General features: G+C 36.5%; 1 protein-coding gene across 1 annotated transcript in view; it reads right to left on the bottom strand.

Annotated features, from left to right (window-relative positions):
• The window catches only part of wdr43 (WD repeat domain 43), a 64,070-nt gene extending 40,838 nt beyond the window's left edge, over nt 1-23,232 (bottom strand). Inside the window, exons 1-4 of the mRNA XM_039748328.1 lie at nt 22,931-23,232; nt 4,165-4,299; nt 2,751-2,872; nt 53-173 (exon numbers count right to left, since the gene is read on the bottom strand). Coding sequence (XP_039604262.1) covers nt 53-173; nt 2,751-2,872; nt 4,165-4,299; nt 22,931-23,137 — 585 coding nt within the window. The 5' untranslated portion in view covers nt 23,138-23,232. The remainder of the gene's footprint in view (nt 1-52; nt 174-2,750; nt 2,873-4,164; nt 4,300-22,930) is intronic.
• Between the last annotated feature and the right edge of the window lie 1,035 nt (nt 23,233-24,267).

The raw sequence follows: 24,267 nt of genomic DNA, 5'->3' as shown, positions 1-24,267 counted from the left end.
CCGTTTTTCAAGACTAATTAAAGAGCTTAATGAAATGTACACAAAGACCTACCCGGTATATCTCCTTGGTCTCAAGGTCCCACATTTTGATGGTCTGCCCAGCAGACAGTAGCATCTTACCTCCTGGACAGATACACAAGCTTGTCACTGCACACTTATCACCTTTCCATTTGCTGAATATATATATTAAAAAAAAAAAAAAAAAGTACAAAATATATTGAAGTTCTCATTTCAAATATTTCACATTCTACTACTTTTCAACTCAGAGACCAACCAACAATAAAACAACAAGTTCTTTAAAAATATACTATAAAATAACTGCAACCAATTACTAGAATAAATGTAATCATTTCAAGTGCATACATATATGTAACTGCACTAGTAAAACCAAGCCACATCACTATAGTACAATATTATGTATAATTGCTATGCAGACAGTATTCAAATTTATCCATATCTGACCTCTGAGGTTACTCAACAAATTGTGTCGCATACGGAGTATTTTATTTCAATCAAAGCCTAGATGGTAAACTGCTTTCTTCATTTCAATGAAAACAAAAGTGAGAGGATCGTTTTTGGAAATACTTAAGTCAGTCAGTCTTTTTCTAACCCTCTTAGACCTGAACAGGGTTGTGGGGGTGCTGGAGTCTATCCCCATTTATAAAGTCAAGAATTTGAACTTAGGTTTTGGAAGTATCATATCCAACTCAAATGTTAACAGTTTGAGTTTTATTCTTGATTTAGAGATCAAATTTTTAAATTAGATAAATTTAGTTGTCAGGAGTAATTTCTTATCTCAATTTCTAAAGCTAGGTTTGCACTACCACATTTTCATTTAAAAATGGTGTTTTTAACTGAAAATGATCTCTGTTCATATTAGAGTTTTCATGTTGTTTACAAAAAAGTATGGGCATTAACACTAAAAGCAGCAAAAAAATGTATTACCTACACAGCGCATGTGCGCATTAAGCAGCTAATCCTTAAAGGAAGCGGGTAGTGAAAAGAAAGAAAAAAAAAATCCAGATTCCCACCAGGGGCTTGGGTAGAAGAGAAAATGTATAATAATAATAATAATAAAAATAAAAAATTCACATTCCTTTGTGTTTAATTTACTTCCCCGACTATCAAGCTGCCCAGGTCTCAGATACTGCGTTCAGAGCATAGAAAATTAAAAATTATTTAAAAAGCCGCAGTGAATCGCTCTCATATTATATTAATTTGTTGATTACAGTTGAAAGTAAAAGTCTACAGAACTGGCAATGGTCGTCTTGTCATTATATAAAAACACGGCAAAGTATTGGTTATAACCACTCCACAGAAAATAGAGCACATCTTGTACCAAAAAGCATTTGTTAAACTACGACAAAAAAAAAAAAAAAGTTTGTAAACGTGTATGTCTATATCTTTGCTTCGCTTCAATGTACAGTAATTTGCTATCATGTCTGTCCTGTAAAACTGTGAACTCTGTTTGCATTCTATACCTCTCCACTTTGTTCAGTGCTTTGTTATTAACTTTGCTGAAGAAAGTGTTCCACTTTACTGAGAAGCTAAAGTAATAAACACTGATAAGAGGCTGTTATAAACAAACATTCTTCTTTTCTTATTTTCATAGGGGTACTGAATTATTCACAACAGTAGCGTTGCCAGCCCCGGGATTTATCACAAAATTGTAGCGACCAAAAAATAATTTGTGTTTTGCAAATAAACTCAGTATTCAAACTGTACAATACACAATATAGATGTATACAGGTTAGCAGCAAAAGCAGCACCAAGGAATGCAGATTTTAATGCCTGCTGTGTTAGATTACAGTAATTTCTTTGTTCCGTAAAGATTGATCAATCAGTGCATGAAACAATGCAATTGCAAAATCATATTAAAAAAGGCCCATGAAAAAAGCACAAACAAACCAGAGCCAATTAGAGTATCATTTTTGGAAAATTCAGTTTTCACCTACCAACACCACAACACTGACACTGCAATTACAAAAGTATCTGGCTTTCAAGAGCGTTTTCAGAAATCTTCATTTTTGGAGTTTGAAAACACCAAGCTAGTGAGGATAAAAGGTGAAAATGGAGAGAAATCTCTGTTTTTATGCAAAAAGGTGGAAGTCTTTTCTCTCTCTGAAAAACTTAGATATCCATTAATAGATATTACCACCTCCATATTGGATTACTGCAATGTACTTTAATTGGGTGCAAATTGATCTGCGTAATCAGTTACACTTACTGTAAAATACAGCTGCCAGGATGCTCACTGGTACCAAGAACAGGCAAAGTATTTCACCAGTTTTTTGCCATGCTCCACTGACTTCATTTGAGGTGCAAAATTCAACTTAAGGCTTTCCTCTTGGTTTATAAGTCTCTGCATGGTCCTGCCCCCGTTATCTCACCAAACTGCTTTGTCCAGCAACAACCTCAAGGTCTTCAAGGCAATCATTTTTGATTATACCCCATTCTCATTTGAAATTAAAGGGAGACTGTCCTTTTTCAGTAGCTGCCCCATTGCTTTGGAACAGGTTATCCATGTTTGTAAGGTCTGCTTCTTTCATTACTGCCTTTAAGGCACAGTTCAAGTACTTATTGGTTTGCAAAGCTTTTCTGTGGTTTTTGTGCCCTTCCTTTTCTTCCATTAATTACTGTATTTTGCTTGATTTTTTATTTTATTTAATTGCACTCTTAGATATATTTTGAAAAGGACTATAAAAATACATTGGTGCCAACATTGACAATAATTTGACATTGACACTAACCATTTTACTTTGCCAGCCTGCAGATCCCACTCCACTATGTATGTGTCATCTGAGCAGCTATATAGAACACTTTCTTCTGAATGCCACCGAACACAATTTACTTTACTGTCATGTCCCCCATCCTTAATTTAAAAAAAGAGAAATTAAATTAACAATGTTAGAATTGTTACACAAATTACTAGAAACTAACTTAAAAAAAATATTTTTAAATAAAAATCAGAAAGATAAATTCTTTAAATGCTTAAACCAACACTGCTTTCCAGTAAATATGAATGGGCAAAACTTGAAAACCATTAAAAAATAAAAGCTTTGCATCAGATATACAAAGTACTCAAAACTCACTGTAAAGAACAATTAAACAGAACTCCTAATGATAGCTTATTAATTTAAATGTGTTCTTTCATGAATAAAGATTATACAGTATAAGTGGAAAACAACTTACTTGTATTTCCACAACAACCACCTCACAAAGACCACCACAGACAAACCTCTAAATATGCTGATAAGTTTAGTAGTACTAAGTTTCTCTTTCAGGATCTTGCTATTTAGTACAAGGTTCACAGATACGGAATGATAAGACTTTCTGTAACAAGTAAGTTGTCCTAGCTGGATCTTTTATATTCTTTGTCAAGAAGAAAATGGTAACATAACAGGGATGAGTTAGTTTTCATAGATTGTTCGGAGTAATTTAAAAAAAATGTTTGTGTATTCCCCATGTTCAGGATTAATCCAATAAAACAGTGTTATAAAAACAATGCTTTAATTCCTGAAAAGGTTCCTCATTGATGTAAGTGTGCTTGCATAGCTACACTTTAAGGTTGCCTTCACACTGAACATGAATTCAGTGTTATATAGAAGACAGAATTAACTCTAACAAAACAGGAAAAGAAAAAACAGGGAAGAAGCAACCTGTAGCACATACAAAGTAATGATCTTAAATTTTCCTTTTTAATTTTAATAATTGAGAATCTAGTATTCTACCTAGCTTCTGGGCCCTGATGAGACCAAGATATAGATTTCAACGATGACCTTAGATACCTCTTCATAGAAATCAGAAATGAAAATAATTTCCAGTTAATTAGGATATATTTCCCCTTTGGTAGATACTCAAAGCTAGTAAGTATATCCTGGATGGCTCAGAAAGGCCCATGGGCGCTAAGATCAAAATTTAACTAGAAGCAGAACCCTGAAAGCATAAAAAAAGAAAAAAAAAAAAAAATACCCAAACCTCAACTTAAACTTGGCCTAATACAAGTGTGGTGGCCTAAACCATGTATTCTGAAGCATGTACTCCATCCTGTCACAAAAACACATATTCCCATGTGATGTATTCGAAAATTATTATTACCTCAATTGATGCTCAAGATGAACAGTAAATATAATAGGTCATCTTACTACTACACCAATTCCTTACCAATTTGCTGTGGAGTTGTCCTTTTACAGAGCTGTACAGAAAAATGCTGCCTGCTGCAGTGCCCAGAGCAAGAAGATCCACCTGATCACTTCTTGATGCCACCTCAGATTTCCGTCTCTTTCGTTGAGGTGCATCCTGTGGAAACAAAAGAAAAATGGTCACAAATGTTTTTTTCAAAAGCAACTTTTTGGAACAGCAAGAGAGTATTTGAGGCGGATGGAAATCTAATGATCAACAACATTTTGTAATAACCTTTTAAAGCTCATACTGCTCATTTTTTAAATGTTTGTGTCAATGCAATTTTAAACACAGGGAACACATTTTTCAAATAGTGACATTGGAATAAGATACTATGATCAACTAAAAAGAACAATTCAGGCTTTTTCCACACAAGTGTCATTCGATGATACCAGAAGCCTAACACACACACTATTTTAGCACAAGACAAATATATTTACCTTTGTCGTCATTGTGCCACTCATTTTTTTAAGAAACACAGTAAAGAGTCACATAAAACTGTTTGGGTTGCTTCTATTTCCTCAAACACTGTATATTTGGGGATGAGGATAGAATTAGTCATCTACAAACAAGTTTAACTTCTATGTTTGCAGTATTTTAAATGTCTAATGAATGCAAGGGAAAAAAATGTGCTCATCCAGCCATCCATCCATTTTCTAACCCGCTGAATCCGAATACAGGGTCACGGGGGTCTGATGGAGCCAATCCCAGCCAACACAGGGCACAAGGCAGGAACCAATCCTGGGCAGGGTGCCAACCCACTGCAGGACACACACAAACACACCCACACACCATATTCAAATTAAAAACTGCCACTGGTACCAAATGGGGAGCAATGCAGTGTACAAAAATCTAAGTATTAAAAAAATTTTTAAAAAAAATTGTAGTCTCTAAAGTCTTAGTGTTATTAGAATGACAACTCACTGCAGTTACATGGTGCATGACTGCTATACAAGCCATAAATGTCTGCAACATGAGAAAGGCAGAAAAAAAGTAAAATCTTGCTTGACAGACCCATTTCAACCGAGTTAGCAAACACAGCTTTGCTGCAATTTCAGTAATTTTCAATTTGGCCACAAGGTGTAATGGCTATGGACTTTAACAAGGTATGAAAATGTCTTGTTTAATGTAGGAAAAAAAAAATCACCACCAATAAGGCTAAGAAGAAATTAACCATAAACAATTTGGCCTTATGGTGAGCTCAACAATTTAATCCAAGTTATTTGTTGACTAAGCAGAAAGTTTGTTGCTACAAAAGATTCAGAAACAGCAAACTCATATACTGTAGTCCCTGGTACATTCCTCATCCTAGTAGACTATGAAAGTTAAGCCAATGTTGCTAGCATCACAGCTGTTTCACAGTAACTATGTTAATAAATTACATTTGCTTTACACATTTTCCCCCAACATGTTACTTTAAAGGACAATAAGTATTTTTCTTGCTAACCTAGGGCCCTATGGAATCAGTTTAATTTTTTCACAGTTTAGGGCAGCCACCTGTATACTTGGAAGTTGGCAGCAGATGCAAAAGTTGAGGAAAGAAGTCTTTACAGACAATAGTCCAACACAGAACTGAGACAATAGTATAGGTAAGATGGTTTTAAAGTCAGTGGAATGGGAAGGGACACTTTGGAAACCAGGTGGAATTTCCTGCATTTGGTCTGCCAGGAGATAAAATAGTATTACTGCATTCTACCACCCCCTGGTCTAACTGGGAACTACTTTCTTTTGAGCCCTTTAGCGGCCTCCTATGTGTGTGACAACAGGTAATTCCACTAATCTTTTGTGCCACCTGAAGTAGTGCCATCCTTTAGAGCACATGCAATGCAAGACTTAGCACTGCTAGAGCCAAGCAAGTGCTGTACTAATGGGGATTTAATGTGCCTTTTTGTCAACAGAGGCACACTTATAAAAACAAAAGATGCTTCATTTCTCAGCACCAGGCACAATTTCCATCCCACCAACACAAAAGCACATAATACAGTAATACTTTCTCTTCTCTTTACTCCTCCTCAGCAAGCTTTGTCCACCTTTCACCTGAATCACCTAGAACTGTCCACTGGTCCCTTATGTAAGGCACGAAGAAGTGCTTCAGGTGCTCATTGCCCTACTTCTAGCAGCACTTCCAGGTGTGGCAGAAGAACCACCCACACGGGCTCAGGAACAGCTGCAGTGCCCCCGGATCACAACAGGGCTGTACCGAACTCCATCTCCCATGAAGCCCTGCAGGAATCCAAGGTAAGGCTGCCATCTAGTGTTTCGGGGGAAGTAGTGTTCTGTCCAGACTGGCTCCCCTGGTCCTTCCACGGCAGATGTGTCCCGGCCAGGCAAGTATCCCAGCAGCCATCCATAGATAGATAGATAGATACTTTATTAATCCCAAGGGGAAATTCACATAATCCAGCAGCAGTATACTGATACAAAGAAACATTATTAAATTAAATAGTAATAAAAATGAAAAAAAAAAAAAATGAAAAAAATTAAAATTAATGATAGCATTTACTCCCCCAGGTGGAATCGAAGAGTCGCATAGTGTGGGGGAGGAACGATCTCTTTAGTCTGTCAGTGGAGCAGGACAGTGACAAAAGTCTGTCACTGAAGCTACTCCTCTGTCTGGAGATGACACTGTTAAGTGGATGCAGTGGATTATTCATGATTGATAGGAGTTTGCTTAGTGATCGTCTCTCTGCCACAGATGTTAAACTGTCCAACTTTAATCCTACAATAGAGCCTGCCTTCTTAAAAAGTTTGTCCAGGCGAGACGTCTTTCATCTTTATGCTGCCACCCCAGCACACCACCGCGTAGAAGAGGGCACTCGCCACAACCGTCTGGTAGAACATCTGCAGCATCTTACTGCAGATGTTGAAGGATGCCAACCTTCTCAGAAAGTATAGTCTGCTCTGACCTTTCTTACATAGAGCATCAGTATTGGCAGTCCAGTCCAATTTGTCATCCATCTGCACTCCCAGATATTTAAAGGTCTGCACCCTCTGCACACAGTCACCTCTGATGATCACAGGGTCAATGAGGGGCCTAGGCCTCCTAAAATCCACCACCAGCTCCTTAGTCTTGTTGGTGTTAAGGTGTAAGTGGTTTGAGTCACACCATTTAACAAAGTCTTTGATTAACTTTCTGTACTCCTCCTCCTGCCCACACCTGATGCAGCCCACAATAGCAGTGTCATCAGCGAACTTTTACACGTGGCAGGACTCCGAATCATATTGGAATGTCTAACAATGTCTAGTAAGTATTTTATTTATTTGAAAGACAATTGTATACTTATTTAAACCAAAATTAACCTTCTATCTTCACATGTTTGTTTGGAGTAAAAAATAACCTTTAAGCTTGACAGAAATAGGGATTTGATTTATACTGTGATATATCTAGATCAACTGATACGAAAATTGTGATAATTCTTCTCCCCCAGCCATATTCAAGGGACAGCATAACTATTATATACAATATACTGTATTACTGAAGATGTCAGACATTATATGCAGTTGTGCTTGAAAGTTTGTGAACCCTTTAGAATTTTATATATTTCTGCATAAATATGACCTAAAACATCATCAGATTTTCACGCAAGTCCTAAAAGTAGATAAAGAGAAACCAGTTAAACAAATGACACAAAATATTATACTTGGTCATTTATTTATTGAGGAAAATGATCGAATATTACATATTTGTGTGTGGCAAAAGTATGTGAACCTCTAGGATTAGCAGTTACTTTGAAAGTGAAATTACAGTCAGGTGTTTTCAATCAATGGATGACAATCAGGTGTGTGGGCATATTTAAAGAACAGGGATCTATCAAAGTCTGCTCTTCACAATACATTTGTGGAAGTGTATCATGGCATGAACAAAGGACATTTCTGAGAACCTCAGAAAAAGAGTTGTTGATGCTCATCAGGCTGGAAAAGGTTACAAAACCATCTCTAAAGAGTTTGGACTCCACCAATCCACAGTCAGACAGATTGTGTACAAATGGAGGAAATTCAAGACCATTGTTACCCTCCCCAGGAGTGGTCAACAAACAAAGATGAGTCCAAAAGCAAGGCGTGTAATAGTCGGTGAGGTCACAAAGGTCCCCAAGGTAACTTCTAAGCAACTGAAGGCCTCTCTCACATTGGCTAATGTTCATGTGTCCACCATCAGGAGAACACTGAACAACAATGGTGTGCATGGCAGGGTTACAAGGAGAAAGCCACTGCTCTCCAAAAAAAACATTGCTGCTCATCTGCAGTTTGCTAAAGATCACGTGGACAAACCTGAAGGTTATTGGAAGAATGTTTTGTGGACGGATGAGACCAAAATAGAACTTTTTGGTTTAAATGAAAAGCGTTATGTTTGGAGAAAGGGAAACGCTGCATTCTAGCATAAGGACCTTATCCCATCTGTGAAACATGGTGGTGGTAGTATCATGGTTTGGGCCTGTTGTGCTGCATCTGGGTCAGGACAGCTTGCCTTCATTGAAGGAACAGTGAATTCTGAATTATATCAGAGAATTAATTCTAAAGGAAAATGTCAGGACATCTGTCCATGAACTGAATCTCAAGAGAAGGTGGGTCATGCAGCAAGACAACGACCCTAAGCATACAAGTCGTTCTACCAAAGAATGGTTAAAGAAGAATAAAGTTAATGTTTTGGAATGGTCCAGTCAAACCCCTGACCTTAATCCAATCGAAATGTTGTGGAAGGACCTGAAGCGTGCAGTTAATGTGAGGAAACCCACCAACATCCCAGAGTTGAAGCTGTTCTGTACAGAGGAATGGGCTAAAATTCCTCCAAGCCGGTGTGCAGGAATGATTAAAAGTTACCGGAAACGTTTAGTTGCAGTTATTGCTACAAAAGGGGGGTCACACCAGATACTGAAAGCAAAGGTTCACGTACTTTTGCCACTCACAAATATGTAATATTCCATCATTTTCCTTAATAAATAAATGAGCAAGTATAATATTTTTGTCTCATTTGTTTAACTGGTTTCTCTTTATCTACTTTAAGGACTTGAGAGAAAATCTTGATGATGTTTTAGGTCATATTTATGCAGAAATATAGAAAATTCTAAAGGGTTCACAAACTTTCAAGCACAACTGTAAATTAGATTATTTTAATTTAGACAAGCTAGTGTAGATTTGTCATGAGAAATGCATGTTTTCCTTGCACAACTGCAAAGCCACATATTCAAATTCAAAACAGGCCTAGAATTCACATTTTTCTTTAGATCTGCAGCCTAGAAAATGGAAACACTTCAGTAGAAAAGGTCACAGAAGCTCAATTTTACATACAAACATAAAGCAATATATTTTTACTGACAGCACACAAATCCTACATGTTTCATGTGGTGGAAATAGCAGTATGGAAAATGAGATACTTTAGTTGACATAAACTTGCTTGGGGGAGAAATACAGTAAATTAGTGAGGTCAATGACAAATGCCATAACAATACTGGTGATAACATAGGCGTTTCTTTACAGCAGATTCAAATCAAGAAATTAAAAAAATTATTATCGATGCTGCAAAGAACTAACTAATTACTATGCACAGAGCTGCTATAGGAGATAAAGAAACACTCAACTGCAGGGGGGAAAACTCTAAACCCTTACATTTTCTATTTTAAGCAGTGTATAATAGAAACACTATCTTGAGATGATACTATTTAGGTTTCTGATCTCAGGCATCTGTGCTCCTTTAGTGACATTTATAACCAACTACGAACCACTTTTCAAAGAATTCTACAAAGACTTTCAACCCTTTAATCTTTAACATATTCAGTCTTTACTCAATATTCATGTTCTACCACTTCAAAATAAATATCACACATTTATCTTTCAGATTTTTTACAGCTGGAGAATTAGTTATGTTATACATACATGTTACAGCAAAATAACTTTAAAAACTTAATTTGTTTACCAAAGCAATTTTCAATTTGAATGGTTTCTTATATCCATAGGTAATGGAATAAGCACATCTAAGCACTATAAAAAGTGTTGGTGTGTGTGTCAGAAACCAGAAAAAAATTGTTATCAAATATTTACTGGTAATGAATGTAACTTTAATGTTTTGAAGCAGTACAAAAAAAAATTCTCTCTGATTTTACTATTTTAAAATACCAATAGCTGCAAGATTTATACGTCTTAAAGTCTGAAATACAGAAAGTGGAAAACACAGAAAGTGGTGTCAATTGAAAGCAAATTCCCTTCCCATTTAGTAAACAGCTGTATGTCCATCAAATTGTAAATAATTGAATCAGGAAGTTCAAAAAAAGCCAAAAAGGTAGGTGGGGAGGGAGTAAGGTATGGGTGTTGCTGTGATACAGCAGTTGGTCAGTATTTAAGAGAGAAAAGAAAAAACATTGCAGTGCGATATTTGGGCATGCAAGACAGTATTTTAATTAAAGCAGGGAGTAAATGAATGATTTTATTGAGGTTTTTTATTTTATTTTTTTTTATTTTATTGTAATCATTCCATACAAATAGATCAATTTTTACATACATTTTTTTGCACTATTGTTCTCTCTTGGTTAGACAGTCAAAAATATATTAACTGAAATTACTGATAACTTAAAAATTATCTTAACCAAGTACCAGGAGGTGAAGACAAAAGCACCACATTTTAAAATAGCTGCAACTCAGTTTTTCAATTTAATGATCAGAGTTTCAAACACACACTAAAGGTTTATTGATCATTCTAATTCATCCCCAAAACACCAAGGTGTGAATACCCACGCGAGTCATCCTCTATTAACTGGTATTCTTACAAAACAGAACAAGTTAAAAAATTTAAACAGAAAACTAAAAATTTCAGTACAAAAGAATCTAGATAAAGCAATTTCTCAAAATAAGTTAATGTGATCCCTATTAATCCCAATTTAATTCTTCTTTAATACATTGCACTGATTACCCATATGCGAAGATATAAATATGGAATGGGGACATTTATGAAACAGGATAGAAAGTATTTCTTACCTCCCAGTAGTGCTGGCTGAGCAGTATATTGGTTCATACCGAAAACCGTTTTTCTTATACCGCAACACCGATTTAAATTGCCTAAACAACGTTCGGAACGTGGAGCAGCGGGAAACTGTTTAAGGGGGACCTTTTTCACTGCTAAACACATGCCACAGAGGTGTTTCGCGGGGGCTCTTTTTCACTGCTACACCGCTAAACAAGCATACAACGGAGTACAATACATGCGTTAGTAGAGGTATTGTGCTGTGAAAATGGACAGAGAACATTCCGAAACTATAAGCTATAGCAGATGATAAAGTTGAACATGATGACACAGAAGAACTTTTGCTGGAAAAAGGAGTCACGTCTGTTGTCTAGAGATACTTTGGATTTAAAAGGTCAGATGTGGACCATTATGTTCAAATGTGTGAATACTGTTTCTGTACTACTGGATAATACTGCAAGCCAAGTTGTATTTTTTTCAATACTCTGTAAAGTACCTGGGTACTGTGTAATAGTGTGACAACATGTTGACTTTATTCTCGATATTTCCACTTTAATCTCGACGCTTATGATGAGAATAAAGTCGATATTTCTACTTTATTCTTGCCATTTGTCCAGATTAAAGTTGACATGTCGACTTTATTCTCGGAATTTGTTATTAAAGTAGAACATCGTAAACTAAACTTCATCTTAAAATGAATATTTAATTTACTAGATTTTCTCAAACCCCGTCATAAATTATGTTGCACGTTAAATGCTTTGTGTTGTGTTCCCGGAGCCGTGTTGAATTGCTACTGCTTCTTAAAGTGACTTCCTCTTGCATTAAGAGGAGCCACAGACAACACACAGAATAAATTAATTTCATGATATTCCTGCTCCCTGAACATTTAGAATGCTAAGATAAATACTTGATATAATTTCAATGATGAAATGCATTAAAGCATGTATTAATCATGTTGGTGGCATGGTAGCATGGAGGTTGCACTGCTGCCTTGCAGCAATGAGGTCCCGGGTGTTCCCTGCTTTGAATTTGCACTTTTTTCTGGTGGGTTTACTCGGCTTGCTTCAGTTTCCTTTCAAAGTCATGTAGGATGCCAGGTTTTGTTATGCTATATTAACCCTGCTAGTGTATGTATTGCTCGTATTCACCCTGCAATGTGCTGGTGCCACGTTCAGAATTTCCTCCTGCCTTGCACACACAGCTTGCTGGGATGGGCACAACCCTGAATGGATGGGATTATTAAACATGTATAACTTTTATATAAGTTCTGAATACCCCGTGGTCTAAGTTTATAACTAGTTTTAATTTCACAAGGACGGTTGTGTGGCGATTGGTTATGTGGAGAAAGAAAAAGGAAGGATAGGAACTGGGGGGGTTTAATACATCAGAAAGAGACAGCACGTATGTAATAAAGAATGCCTACTCAGAAGGACATCCACTGAATTCTGTGTTCGTGTCTTCAACCACCAGATCACGAACCCAACATTTACACAATATTTAAGTTAAACCTGTGTGATACCCATTCATACATCCAGTTTTTTGGAACCTCATCACATCTGCCATAAAGTTCTCTACACTAAACGTACACCTGAGGACCCTTTACTGCGAGGGTGCAGCACTACTGCCTCACTATCGTGTATGTTTAATACCTGTTTTAATGCATTTCATCATGAAAAATTATCTTAGCATTCTACATTTGCAGAGAGCAGGAATATCATGAAGTGAATGTATTCTGTGCGGCGATCACTGCCTCTTGGTGTAAGAGGAAGTCAGTTTAAGAAGAGCGTAGCGATTAACAACTGGGTCGGGAACACAACACAAAGTATTTAATGTGCTACATTAACTTAAGATGGGGTTTGAGAAAATCGAGTGAATTAAACATTGATTTTAAGATAGTTTAGTTTACGACATTCTACTTTAATGACAAAATAAACTACAAGAATAAAGTGGAAATTTCGACGTATAGTTTTTTTTTTTTTCTTCACTGTGGCCCTAAAACAATTCTGTAGGGCTATACCACAAAATAGCATTATAAATACAAGTTGCAGTTTTATTATTTATGTATATAGCTGAGCTTGAAGCAAGGTCCATATTAATGCAGTTTGCCTTAATTATGGTTCAGTTGGCAAAGATGTCATCGCCAAGATGCACTTGCTTTATTTTATTTTTATTTGCTGAATACTCTGTAATGCACTTGGGCTTGAAGTCTTAGAAGTAATAGTATTATTACCGGAGGTTGCACTATTATTTATTTTTATTATTTGTTTAAATATTATGCAGTTTAATGATGGTAAAGTTGTTTAAAAAGTCACTTTAACATGTCAGTGGACAGAGGTTGTTAACATTAACAAAGTGTAGTTGGTTTACAAAAAATATTTACTATTTATTCCTTTTCTAAGACATTGTTCAGTGCAATACAACTTTTGACAAGCACCTCTGGATATTTTACTAAGTCTAAATGCCTCCTTGGATGGTTGACAATATGTCGTCAATTTTTGTTTAAGTTGTTTGCAAATATTGTTCAATAAAAAGGCTCTATATTTTGACTGCAACTGTCATGCAATGGGATTCCTTCTCTTCATTAGTGCCACCCCCTTGAAAACTATCACTTTATGGGGCCATGCAAACCTGTATTAATACTTGCGTGCTCATTAAAATGTTTTTTTGTACGGGACTGTATTGGACAAGTGATGAGCAGTGCCTGGTTGTCTCCACACACTGAGGAGAGGCAAGACACATGACAGCCCACATGGAGTTTGCTAAAAGACACCTGAAGGACTCCGAGATGGTGAGAAATAAGATTCTCTGGTCTGATGAGACCAAGATAGAACTTTTTGGCCTTAATTCTAAATGGTATGTGTGGAGACAACCAGGCACTGCTCATCATTTGTCCAATACAGTCCACACAGTGAAGCATGGCGGTGGCAGCATCATGCTGTGGGGGTGTTTTTCAGCTGCAGGGACAGGACGACTAGTTGCAATCGAGGGAAAGATGAATGCGGCCAAGTACAGGGATATCCTGGACAAAAACCTTCTCCACAGTGCTAAGGACCTCAGACTGGGCCGAAGGTTTACCTTCCAACAAGACAATGACCCTAAGCACACAGCTAAAATAATGAAGGAGTGGCTTCACAACAACTCTGTGACTGTTCTTGAATGGCCCAGCCAGAGCCCTGACTTAAACCCAATTGAGCATCTCTGGAGAGACCTAAAAATGGCTGTCCACCAATGTTTACCATCCAAACTGACAGAACTGGAGAGGATCTGCAAGGAGGAATGGCAGAGGATCCCCAAATCCAGGTGTGAAAAACTTGTTGCATCTTTCCCAAGACGACTCATGGCTGTATTAGCTCAAAAGGGTGCTTCTACTAAATACTGAGCAAAGGGTCTGAATACTTAGGACCATGTGATATTTCAGTTTTTCTTTTTTAATAAATCTGCAACAATTTCAAAACTTCTTTTTTTTTGTCTGTCAATATGGGGAGCTGTGTGTATATTAATGAGGAAAACAATTAATTTAAATGATTTTAGCAAATGGCTGCAATATAACAAAAGTGAAAAATTGAAGGGGGTCTGAATACTTTCCGTACCCACTGTACATACATGTGTGTTCTGTGTGCAAAAATCCTTGTAGCACTCACTGTGGATCATGTTAAAGTGACTCCCTCTGCTATTTTTATATTTACTCATACTGAGGGTTTAGTTAAAGTGACCCCATCTGCCGTTCATATATTTGCTCATATTTGGACCTGCGTCCATATTGCAAAAGTGTGCAGAAACCCTTACAGCAAACACTGTGTCCTGAGCAAAAGTTGTCACTGCATTGCTGAGGGTTTTGTTAAAGTGACCCATCTGCCATTAATTTTTTTGTTAATATCTTGCCCTGCCGTAGTGCAAGTGTGCATTGAATATCCAAAAGGCTCCACTTTCCCACTCAAAAACCTTATTCATAGTTACTTTTAATTTTTTCCAAAAATTTTACCAACATGAGTAAAAAAAGTGCTCAGAAAACAATACTGCTTAGTTATTTCAGAAAAAAGATGCCACAAACTAATGAAGGTGCAGCGTCAACTCCTGATGTGGAAATTTCAAACAAAGACACTTCAGAGGCTGGTCCATTAGGGGAAATCTCTTCAGCACACACTTTGCCAATTGATAAATCTAAGCACCACTTATCCGGCTTAAACAAACAATGGATTAAAGATTTTGATTGGCTAATGGTAAAAGAAAATTGTATGTGATGCTCATTGTGCTTGAAATATTCAAACAAACACCCCCAAGGAGGGAGTTACCTTGGGTAAACGTGCCATGCACAAGAATGCGAAAGGAAAGCTTGCTGGACCATGAAAAAAGTAAAACGTACATTGAGTCTTCTGTCGACTTGTTAGGAAACCATGTACTAGAACAAACTGGAATCGGTCAAATTGAAAGATCTGTTATCTATATTAAATAACTTACAGAGAGATGCCTTTGTGGGAGCTTTAAGATCCATGTATTGGTTGGCAAAATATGAGTTGCCATATACATTGTTTGAAAAGCTGTTGGAACACTGTAAAGAAATAGGTGGTTACTTTTTACAACAGCTGCCTCGAAAGCTTGCATTTGTAATCTATTTAGTTAGCCAATAAAAGGTGTCATTTCAACCTACCTTCTCCTGTATCAATCTATGGCTAACATGGTCCAACAATCTACATTACACCTCTGAAAGAATAATGCAAGAACTGCTGGATATCTTAGCATCAGAAATAAAGTATACCACACTGAAAAATATAGATGCTGAAAATGTATTCAGTATTTTCAGGCCCTTGCAAGAGCCCAAGCAGCAGCTTTTATACCCTATTTAACAAAACTGAATGGCATCTTAAGGCAGCTGTTCTATTTCTTCCAAAATTCTTCAGTTAGGATGGCTGGTTAAACGGAAATCCAAAATATTCTGAACATTCCCCAGATTAAGTTGAAAATGGTCAGTGAAACTAGATGGCCGTCTCATGACTCTGCAGTACAGTCACTATGACAGTGTATGATGAGTGGCCACTGAACAAAATGACATCACAGCTGAAGGATTAAGCAGACTTATTAAAACATACAATTCTGATGCTTTCAGACGTATGACCTTTGTTGTCCAACTTATCTAAGGCTTGGCAAAGGCAAGATGTCGATCTAACCAAACTTGAGCCAATTTTTCTCACCACTAAATTGTCCATCATGGAGTTGAAAGACACTCCTGGGAGATATTCGTCTCGCAGAAGAATGATCAGATCTCCGCATGGTTTATACACAGAGTCATGTAATGTCATTTAAAACTGCAATATATGATAAATACCTACAGAGGTGTTGTCAAGCACATAGATGCAAGATTCCCTGAAATGTCAATTATTTCCAGCTTTTCAAAAGTTTTCAATGCAGAAACTCATGATTCAAGTGTGAGTCTGCTGAAATTCTTTTGGATCATTACTCCAAAAATGGTAGCCCTCCAATTTTAAAATATGAAAGTAGCAGGCAAGAATGGACAGTTGTGTCAAAAATTATGAGAAGTCAATCATACAAAGACTTCAGTCCAAAACAGACTTTACTAAAAATGGAAACGACACAGCTCAAAGAGTCATTTCCAAATTTTGCCAAACTAGCTCATATTGGGCTAGTGATGCCAGTGAGCACAGCTGAATGTGTGCAATGACATGTTTGAGAAATGGCGTGAATCAAAGCACGCTAAATAATCTCATGCTGATCTCTTTGGAGGGCCAAGATCCTGGGGACTTTGATTATGGGAAAACTGCAGACAAAAGAGCCTCTAGGACGAAAAGAAGAAAAAAAATTTTAACTGAAGACACCTTCTGCATATGCAAGTTGGCTTTGAAGAATATTTTTTTATTTTTCTTGATTAGTTTTCCCACAAGATCTATGCATCAAGAGTGGAAAAAGACAAAAAAATTACTTTAATCCCAAACTCTATTCCTCAATACACTGCACTTCATTCTGCAAAGACTTGCATCCAGTTCCATGAGAAAACATGTCCATTTCACTCCACGTGTATGAAGCCAGACCTTCCACACAAAAATTCTACCCAAAACGAATGAAGGACTAATACAAATATAACAGTGATGAAAAAATGTGTAATATTTAAAATGTACTTATACTGTCTATTTTAAATAATGTAATTTTATAGAAATGTTTCATTAAACTGTATTCAACTTATTCATCAACTATGTTCATACATGTATTGATTTTCATTTATTTGCTTAAAATAAAACAAACCTTTGCCAATCATTCTGATACTTTCCATGTTCTCTAGCATTATTTTTAATTCAAAACTCATTTTTCTATAGCAGAGTATATGAACCACTATTTAATGTATACTGCAATAACTAACTATCAACATTTTTTTCCCCTGCAAGTCGACTATTTTTGGTTGGTCCATCCTATTGAAAGATCTGCAAATCATCCTTTCTCAGAGCAGCTTTAGCCAAACAGTGCTTGTGAATCGATGCCATTAGTCCCCCACATATAGTGTCTTTAGCACAGGTAGTAATATTGTATCCTGGGACAGAGCATCCCAAAAAGACAGAGGACACACAAGCACTTTGAGATGTGCCTAGGTCAGATATGACCAAAACGTTTATTTTTTCATTTCAAAAGTGGAAAATAATTATTTTTACTATCTCATTTTCTGTTTAGTTATAGCTTTTTTATTGTTTCAAGCACTTTTTAATGTGCCTGTGTCAGATATGACCAAATTTAAAATGGAAACAAAGAATAAGCATTACTTGTTTATTAATACATTCATTTGTGTTGGTTTAAAATTTGTTATTACCTGCTGCTTACCAGCCACTGAATGTCTGGCCCAGCTAAATTTAGAATTGAATAGCCTTGAACTAGAACTATTAGCAATTTTTAAAGCTCACTTTATAAGGCACATTTAATGTAAACACTAAGATTTTTTTATTCATGTTTTAGTTGAAGATAAAAGGTGTCACCTTGAAGTCTAGTAACTGCCCTGTAACAGGTTTACATTGATAAAGTGGTTCTTTATTAAAAATTGCCAAAAGATTTTGAAAATCTAGATTTTCACTTATTCACCTCCAATAAGCTAGTTGGAACTGTATATAAGAAGCCTTATTGGTTTCTTCTGGATTCAAAGTACTATTTAAACACAAAAGAGAGAATCTGGAAATTAACAATTTATTGATATCAAATATGGAAGAATGATGAAATGACATTTATGACTATTATCAAATAGACCTGCGTAATTAATACTTAGAAATGGCTTTATAACCTTTACCAGACTGATAGATCTCAATTACTTCTGTTCTCATTTGTTCCTGAATTTCTTTGGATCTTGGCATGATGTCTAGCTTTTGAGGTGCTTTTGGTCTACTTCTCTATGTCGGGCAGCTCCTATTTAAGTGATTTCTTGATTGAAACAGGTGTGGCAGTAATCAGGCCTGGGGGTGGCTACGGAAATTGAACTCAGGTGTGATACACCACAGTTAGGTTATTTTTTAACAAGGGGGCAATTACTTTTTCACACAGGGCCATGAAGGTTTGGATTTTTTTTTTCTCCCTAAATAATAAAACATCATTTAAAAACTGCATTTTGTGTTTACTTGTGTTATATTTGACTAATGGTTAAATGTGTTTGATGATCAGAAACATTTTGTGTGACAAACATGCAAAAGAATAAGAAATCAGGAAGGGGGCAAATAGTTTTTCACACCACTGTATGTATGTATGTATGTATGTGTGTGTGTATATATATATATATATATATATATATATATATATATATATATATATATATATATATATATATATATATATATATATATATATAATCCCAAACGTTCTTCATAACTTCCAAGTTCATAAGACCACAGTCATTACAGGTGCATTTCAATACATGAGAATATAAATCGAAAAGTTTATTTACTTCAGCAATTCAATTCAAAAAGTGAAACTCACATATTATACAGATTCATTACACACAAAGTGATATATTTCAAGTATTTATTTATTTTAAATTTTGCTAATTATGGCTTATTGCTAATGAAAACCCAAAATTCAGTATCTCAGAAAATTAGAATATTGGGGGAAAAAAAGTATATTGTAGACTCATGGCATCACACTCCACTCAGCTAATTAACCCAAAAAACTTGCAACGGTGTCCTGAGCCTTTAAACGGTCTCTCAGTCTGGTTCAGTAGGCCACTCAATCATGGGGAAGACTACTGCCTTGACAGCTGTCCAGAAGACAGTCACTGACACCCTCCACAAGGAGGGTAAGCCACAAAACATCATTACTAAAGAAGCTGGCTGTTCACAGAGTGCTGCATCCAAGCACATTAATGGATAGTTGAGTGAAAACAAAATGTGGCAGAAAAAGATGCACAAGCAGCAGGGATAACTGCAGCCTTGAGAGGATTGTGAAGCACAGCCCATTCAAGAATTTGTGGGAGATTCACAAGGAGTCGACTGCGGCTGGAATCAGTGTTTCAAGAACCACCACACACACAAGCATCCGTGACATGGGCTACAACTATTCCATTCCTTGTGTCAAGCCACTGCTGAACCAGAGACAACGTCAGAAGCATCTTAACTGGGCTAAGGGGAAAATGGACTGGACTTTTGCTCAGTGGTCCAAAGTCCTCTTTTCAGATTAAAGTAAATTTTGCATTTCATTTGGAAATCAAGGTCCCAGAGTCTGGAGGAAGAGTGGAAAGGCACAGAATTCAAGTTGCTTGAGGTCTAGTGTGAAGTCTCCACAGTCAGTGATAATTTGGGGAGCCATGTCATCTGCTGGTGTTGGTCCACTGTGTTTTATCAAGTCCCAAGTCAGAGCAGCTGTCTTCCAGGAAATTGTAGAGCATTCCATGCTTCCCTCTGCTGATAAGCTGCCAAAAGTACCAATACGTGGTTTAATGACCATGGTATCACTGTGCTTGATTGGCCAGCAAACTCGCCAACCTAAACCCCATAGACAATCTATGAGGTATTGTCAAGAGAAAGATGAAAGACACCAGAGCCAACAATGCAGACAAGCTGAAGGCCATTATCAAAGCATCCTGGCCTTCCATAACACCCCAGCCGTGCCACAGGCTGATTGCCTCCATGCCATGTCACACTGATGCAGTAATTCATGCAAAAGACGCCCCAACCAAGTACTGAGAGTGTACATGGACATACTTTCAGTAAGCCAACATTTCTGTATTAAAATTTTTTTTTTTTTTAATTTCTTGTGTAATATTCTAATTTTCAGAGACATTGAATTTTGAGTTTTCATTACCTATAAGCCATAATCAGCAAAATGAAAACAAATAAACGCTTGAAATATATCACTCAGTATGTAATAAATCTATATAATATATGAGTTTCACTTTTTGAATTGAATTACTGAAATAGCTTTTCATGATATTCTAATGTATTGAGATGCCGCTGTATATTCAACAACATAATAACTTCTCACTTACTTACTAACTAGTGTCCTAACTAGTACGTAAATAAATAAATAAATCTGCTGATCAGCCTGCTTATGTTGAAAGCATGCACAGCACATATAACATTTAAGATATACTGTGCATTCAAGAAAGTAGCTCTAAACCTGTAAAAGCTATATATTGGCTAATAGCAAAAGCACTGATAACCTCCTCAACATCTACATTCTTTGCTCTATTCAAGTTTAGTACTAACAGGCATAACTATCTGTCACTGCATCACTAAGGTTCCCTCTCAGGGAGCTTTAATGAGAAAGTCGTGGGAATGCAAAGGACATACATACACACACGTATCTTGCTTACAGACTACTGCACAAATGTGTTTTGTGGCAGATATGGGAACAACCTTTTAAAATATAAATCAATGGTGAATAACAGAGAGAGACTAAACTGTTATATCCATGGGCAACATTTGTTTTTCTAAAATGTAAACTCCATATTTGATGAACGATGATGAAATAAACCGCTTTGTTAAAAATAATTCACACCATTCTACCCATACATATGTAACTAACATACTTCAGCTAAGGGTAACTGGGTCAGACTCTAGAACATTATTATTGAGAGTAAGGCTGGAATGAACGCTGGATGGCATACTATGCCACTGCAGTCCACACTCTCTCATGCACCTTATTCCACTTGACCATCCCTAAAATTGAATAGTAAACAAGCATATAATTCAGCTCATCTGAGATGGCATTTGTTCCTTTACTCCCTTTATGTTTCAAATATTGACAAACAGATATTCAATTTGTGATACACAAGAGACTCCAAAAGGTAAGGTGGTGTGAACTTAATTGTCCATTTCTAAAAATCGATGGGTCACTTTATTATAAGGTCATGATATATTACCATTTTCAAGACTGGCTTAAACTGATCTGAGAAATATCTTAACACCTAGAATACTAATATAAAGTTTTTCTTTATTCACCCCTTTTTTGCATGGAAAAGTCTGAAAGGCAAAAGACGACAAATTTAAAAAATTCCTAACCCTATAAACAATAATGAGAATGTTAAAACAAAAAGATTTGTAAACTTTCCATATGGTTTTAAAAAACCAAAATTGAGTGTCTAAGGACATACTTCCATATTATAGTGTACTAGATCATACTTAAGTCTGTGGGTTTGACAATCCACGTAACACACTTGATGGATTTCTGATATGTTCAGATTAGCTAATCTATTGTTACCTTTAACCATTTTTATTTCACTTAGTGTAATAGTACAAATTGAAATGATTTTACAGCTACATTAATAAGAGCAAAAATTAATTTATTTGCTCAGAATTTTAGTAATTTGATTAACTGATTAGATTGACTTACAACTTTAAGAGACTTCAACTGGTTGTCAACGAAGGACTCAAGAGTTAAGAGCTTTATGACCCACTATGAATTCAAATGTGTAGACTTTGTTTTGCACTACTACAGTATATACTGATTTTATATTATTTACTTTTATTACTTTTTATTTGTATTATACTTCTGGAGCTGTCAGCAAAATTGTTTCACTTTTAGGAATATATCAAATATTACATAAGATATGAACGAGCCAACAATTAATCAAGAGTTTATATCCAGGTATGTCAAAACGAGCAAACACGTTGGTTTTATTTCTGATTTTACCAAAATAAGGATAGAAAAAAAAAAAAGTGTTCACATTAGATTTAAAATTAGGTAAGCAAGACAAACTTATTACACTAACAAATATACCCAATATTTGTAAATGCCTAAAGCCTCCTGACATTAACGGATGCTGAACCATTACGTGACGACGAAAACTTTCCTCAATGCAACTGTGTTTAGGTATTGGGAGAATAAATTACGGACCAAACAAGCTACGCTCTGTCCGTATAGGTGGTCGAGCCTGTAGACTAGCCGCACAGGCAGAAACTGGACAGTCTTTTTTTTTCTAGCCTTGGTGCCATGCATTCGTCCACATACATAATAAATGTCGGGGAAACCATCAAAAATACAATCTACAAGGAACAAATATCTCGCCAAAAGTGCAGCTGTACTGTAATTGTTGCACATTGTTACGAATAAGCGAAAAGGTCAAATCCAACTAAAGACTACGCCAGCACCGCCTCCCGTTCAACCTCGTGTCTCACTCCTTGCAACACATGCATGCGGACAGACTGCCATGTGGTTTCTGCGTCACTTCTTCGGCCGCTGGCAATCCGGGTTGTCCATTTTGGAGTTGCTACTTGTCACGGTGCTTACCTCTGCGACTCTGATTTGAATAACATGTTTCCTTGATCCCCGTAATTGAATATTTCAGATGAACCTTAAAGGAAGTCAGCTAGGCCTTACCTTGCTTGTTCTGCATGGACCCCAGGCGAGGCATGTACAAGTGGCGCTTAAATGGGCAGAAGGCGCGTATTCCTGGTGCAGAGTGTTGTTACTGGTGTCCCATATTCGAAGCCGCCCGTCTTGTGCTGATAAAGCAAGGTACTGGTGTTGCCCCGGAGAAAAAGCGCAAGGATTTATTAACGAAATGCTACCTCCATCGGCCGCCATTTCTACGTTGCGAGTTTAGGAGATACTGTGAAATGAGTGAGACACGTGTTATGAGTCGAGGCGCCTGCGCCTTGACGCCTCCGCGGCTGATTGGCTATGCTGCAGGAAGCGGAAAGTAATATATGAGTGATGGAATCAATCAGTCGGATAAGGGTCAGTCGGGGGCTCGTTTTACAAGGAACTGTTCTTTCTTGATACAGCTTAAACATTTGTACACAGTGGAATGCGCAAAAATTGAGGTAACATGGTCTTCAAGTATACATTTAGAAATAAGGATTTGACCCATATTTCGGTTAATTTTCATTTTTAGTAGTCGGTCCGATATTAAATGTACTTTAAAGTTATTTTAATGAACTGGACTAAATTACCTGACTACTTTTGTGTCTTATACATGTGATACGTGTGTTAGTTACTAAGTTGCAAAAGTAATACAAATTCATTAAATTAGAAATTGCCAAGATGCAAAAATAATACAAATTTATTAAATTAGAAATTGAAAAGATTTCTTAGCAGAGTTAAGTGTAGAATAGCTATAGTGCACATAAGTGCGTATACATATACAGGATATAAACTTTCTGATCTATGTAAGTTTTTGTAAAGTACCTTGGACTGATGTTTTCAATAAAAATGTGCTATAAACTCTCTTTGCATTGATTCTTGGAAATTCTGTTTTCTTAAATAATGTGATCCTTCAGGAAGTCTCCGCGCTGAGGAGTAATGGGTCTAAAACTGCTATTGGCTAAAAACAATAATAAAACATGACATAGTGTTCAAATATACAGTATATACATGAAATTAAATACGTGAATTAACACCGCTATGCCTACATGCTAAAATGCATAGCGTAAATCAAATGCTTTACTCATGATGATGCCCTTTGAGCAACCAGTACTTTTTCAGAATGGGGCGAAGGAAAGATTATCCCAGAAAAGAACAGCTGTATCGAAAATCAAGGATACGAGGTAGGGCTTTCAGCTTGACTTTTTTTCTTTTTTTCTCTATATTATTACTGCATTTAAAATTGTATGTAATTAGCCATCTCCATTGGGTTGTAAAAATTGCAAATATGACGAGGAAAGCATTCTGTATTTTGTAGTTTACATGAGCTCGCTACTGCTGTGACTTCGTCA

This window comes from Polypterus senegalus, chromosome 3, assembly GCF_016835505.1.
Source record: "Polypterus senegalus isolate Bchr_013 chromosome 3, ASM1683550v1, whole genome shotgun sequence".
NCBI classification, from domain to species: domain Eukaryota; kingdom Metazoa; phylum Chordata; class Cladistia; order Polypteriformes; family Polypteridae; genus Polypterus; species Polypterus senegalus.
Note: the sequence above shows the minus strand (reverse complement) of the source record. Positions and strands in the feature narration are given on the sequence as shown.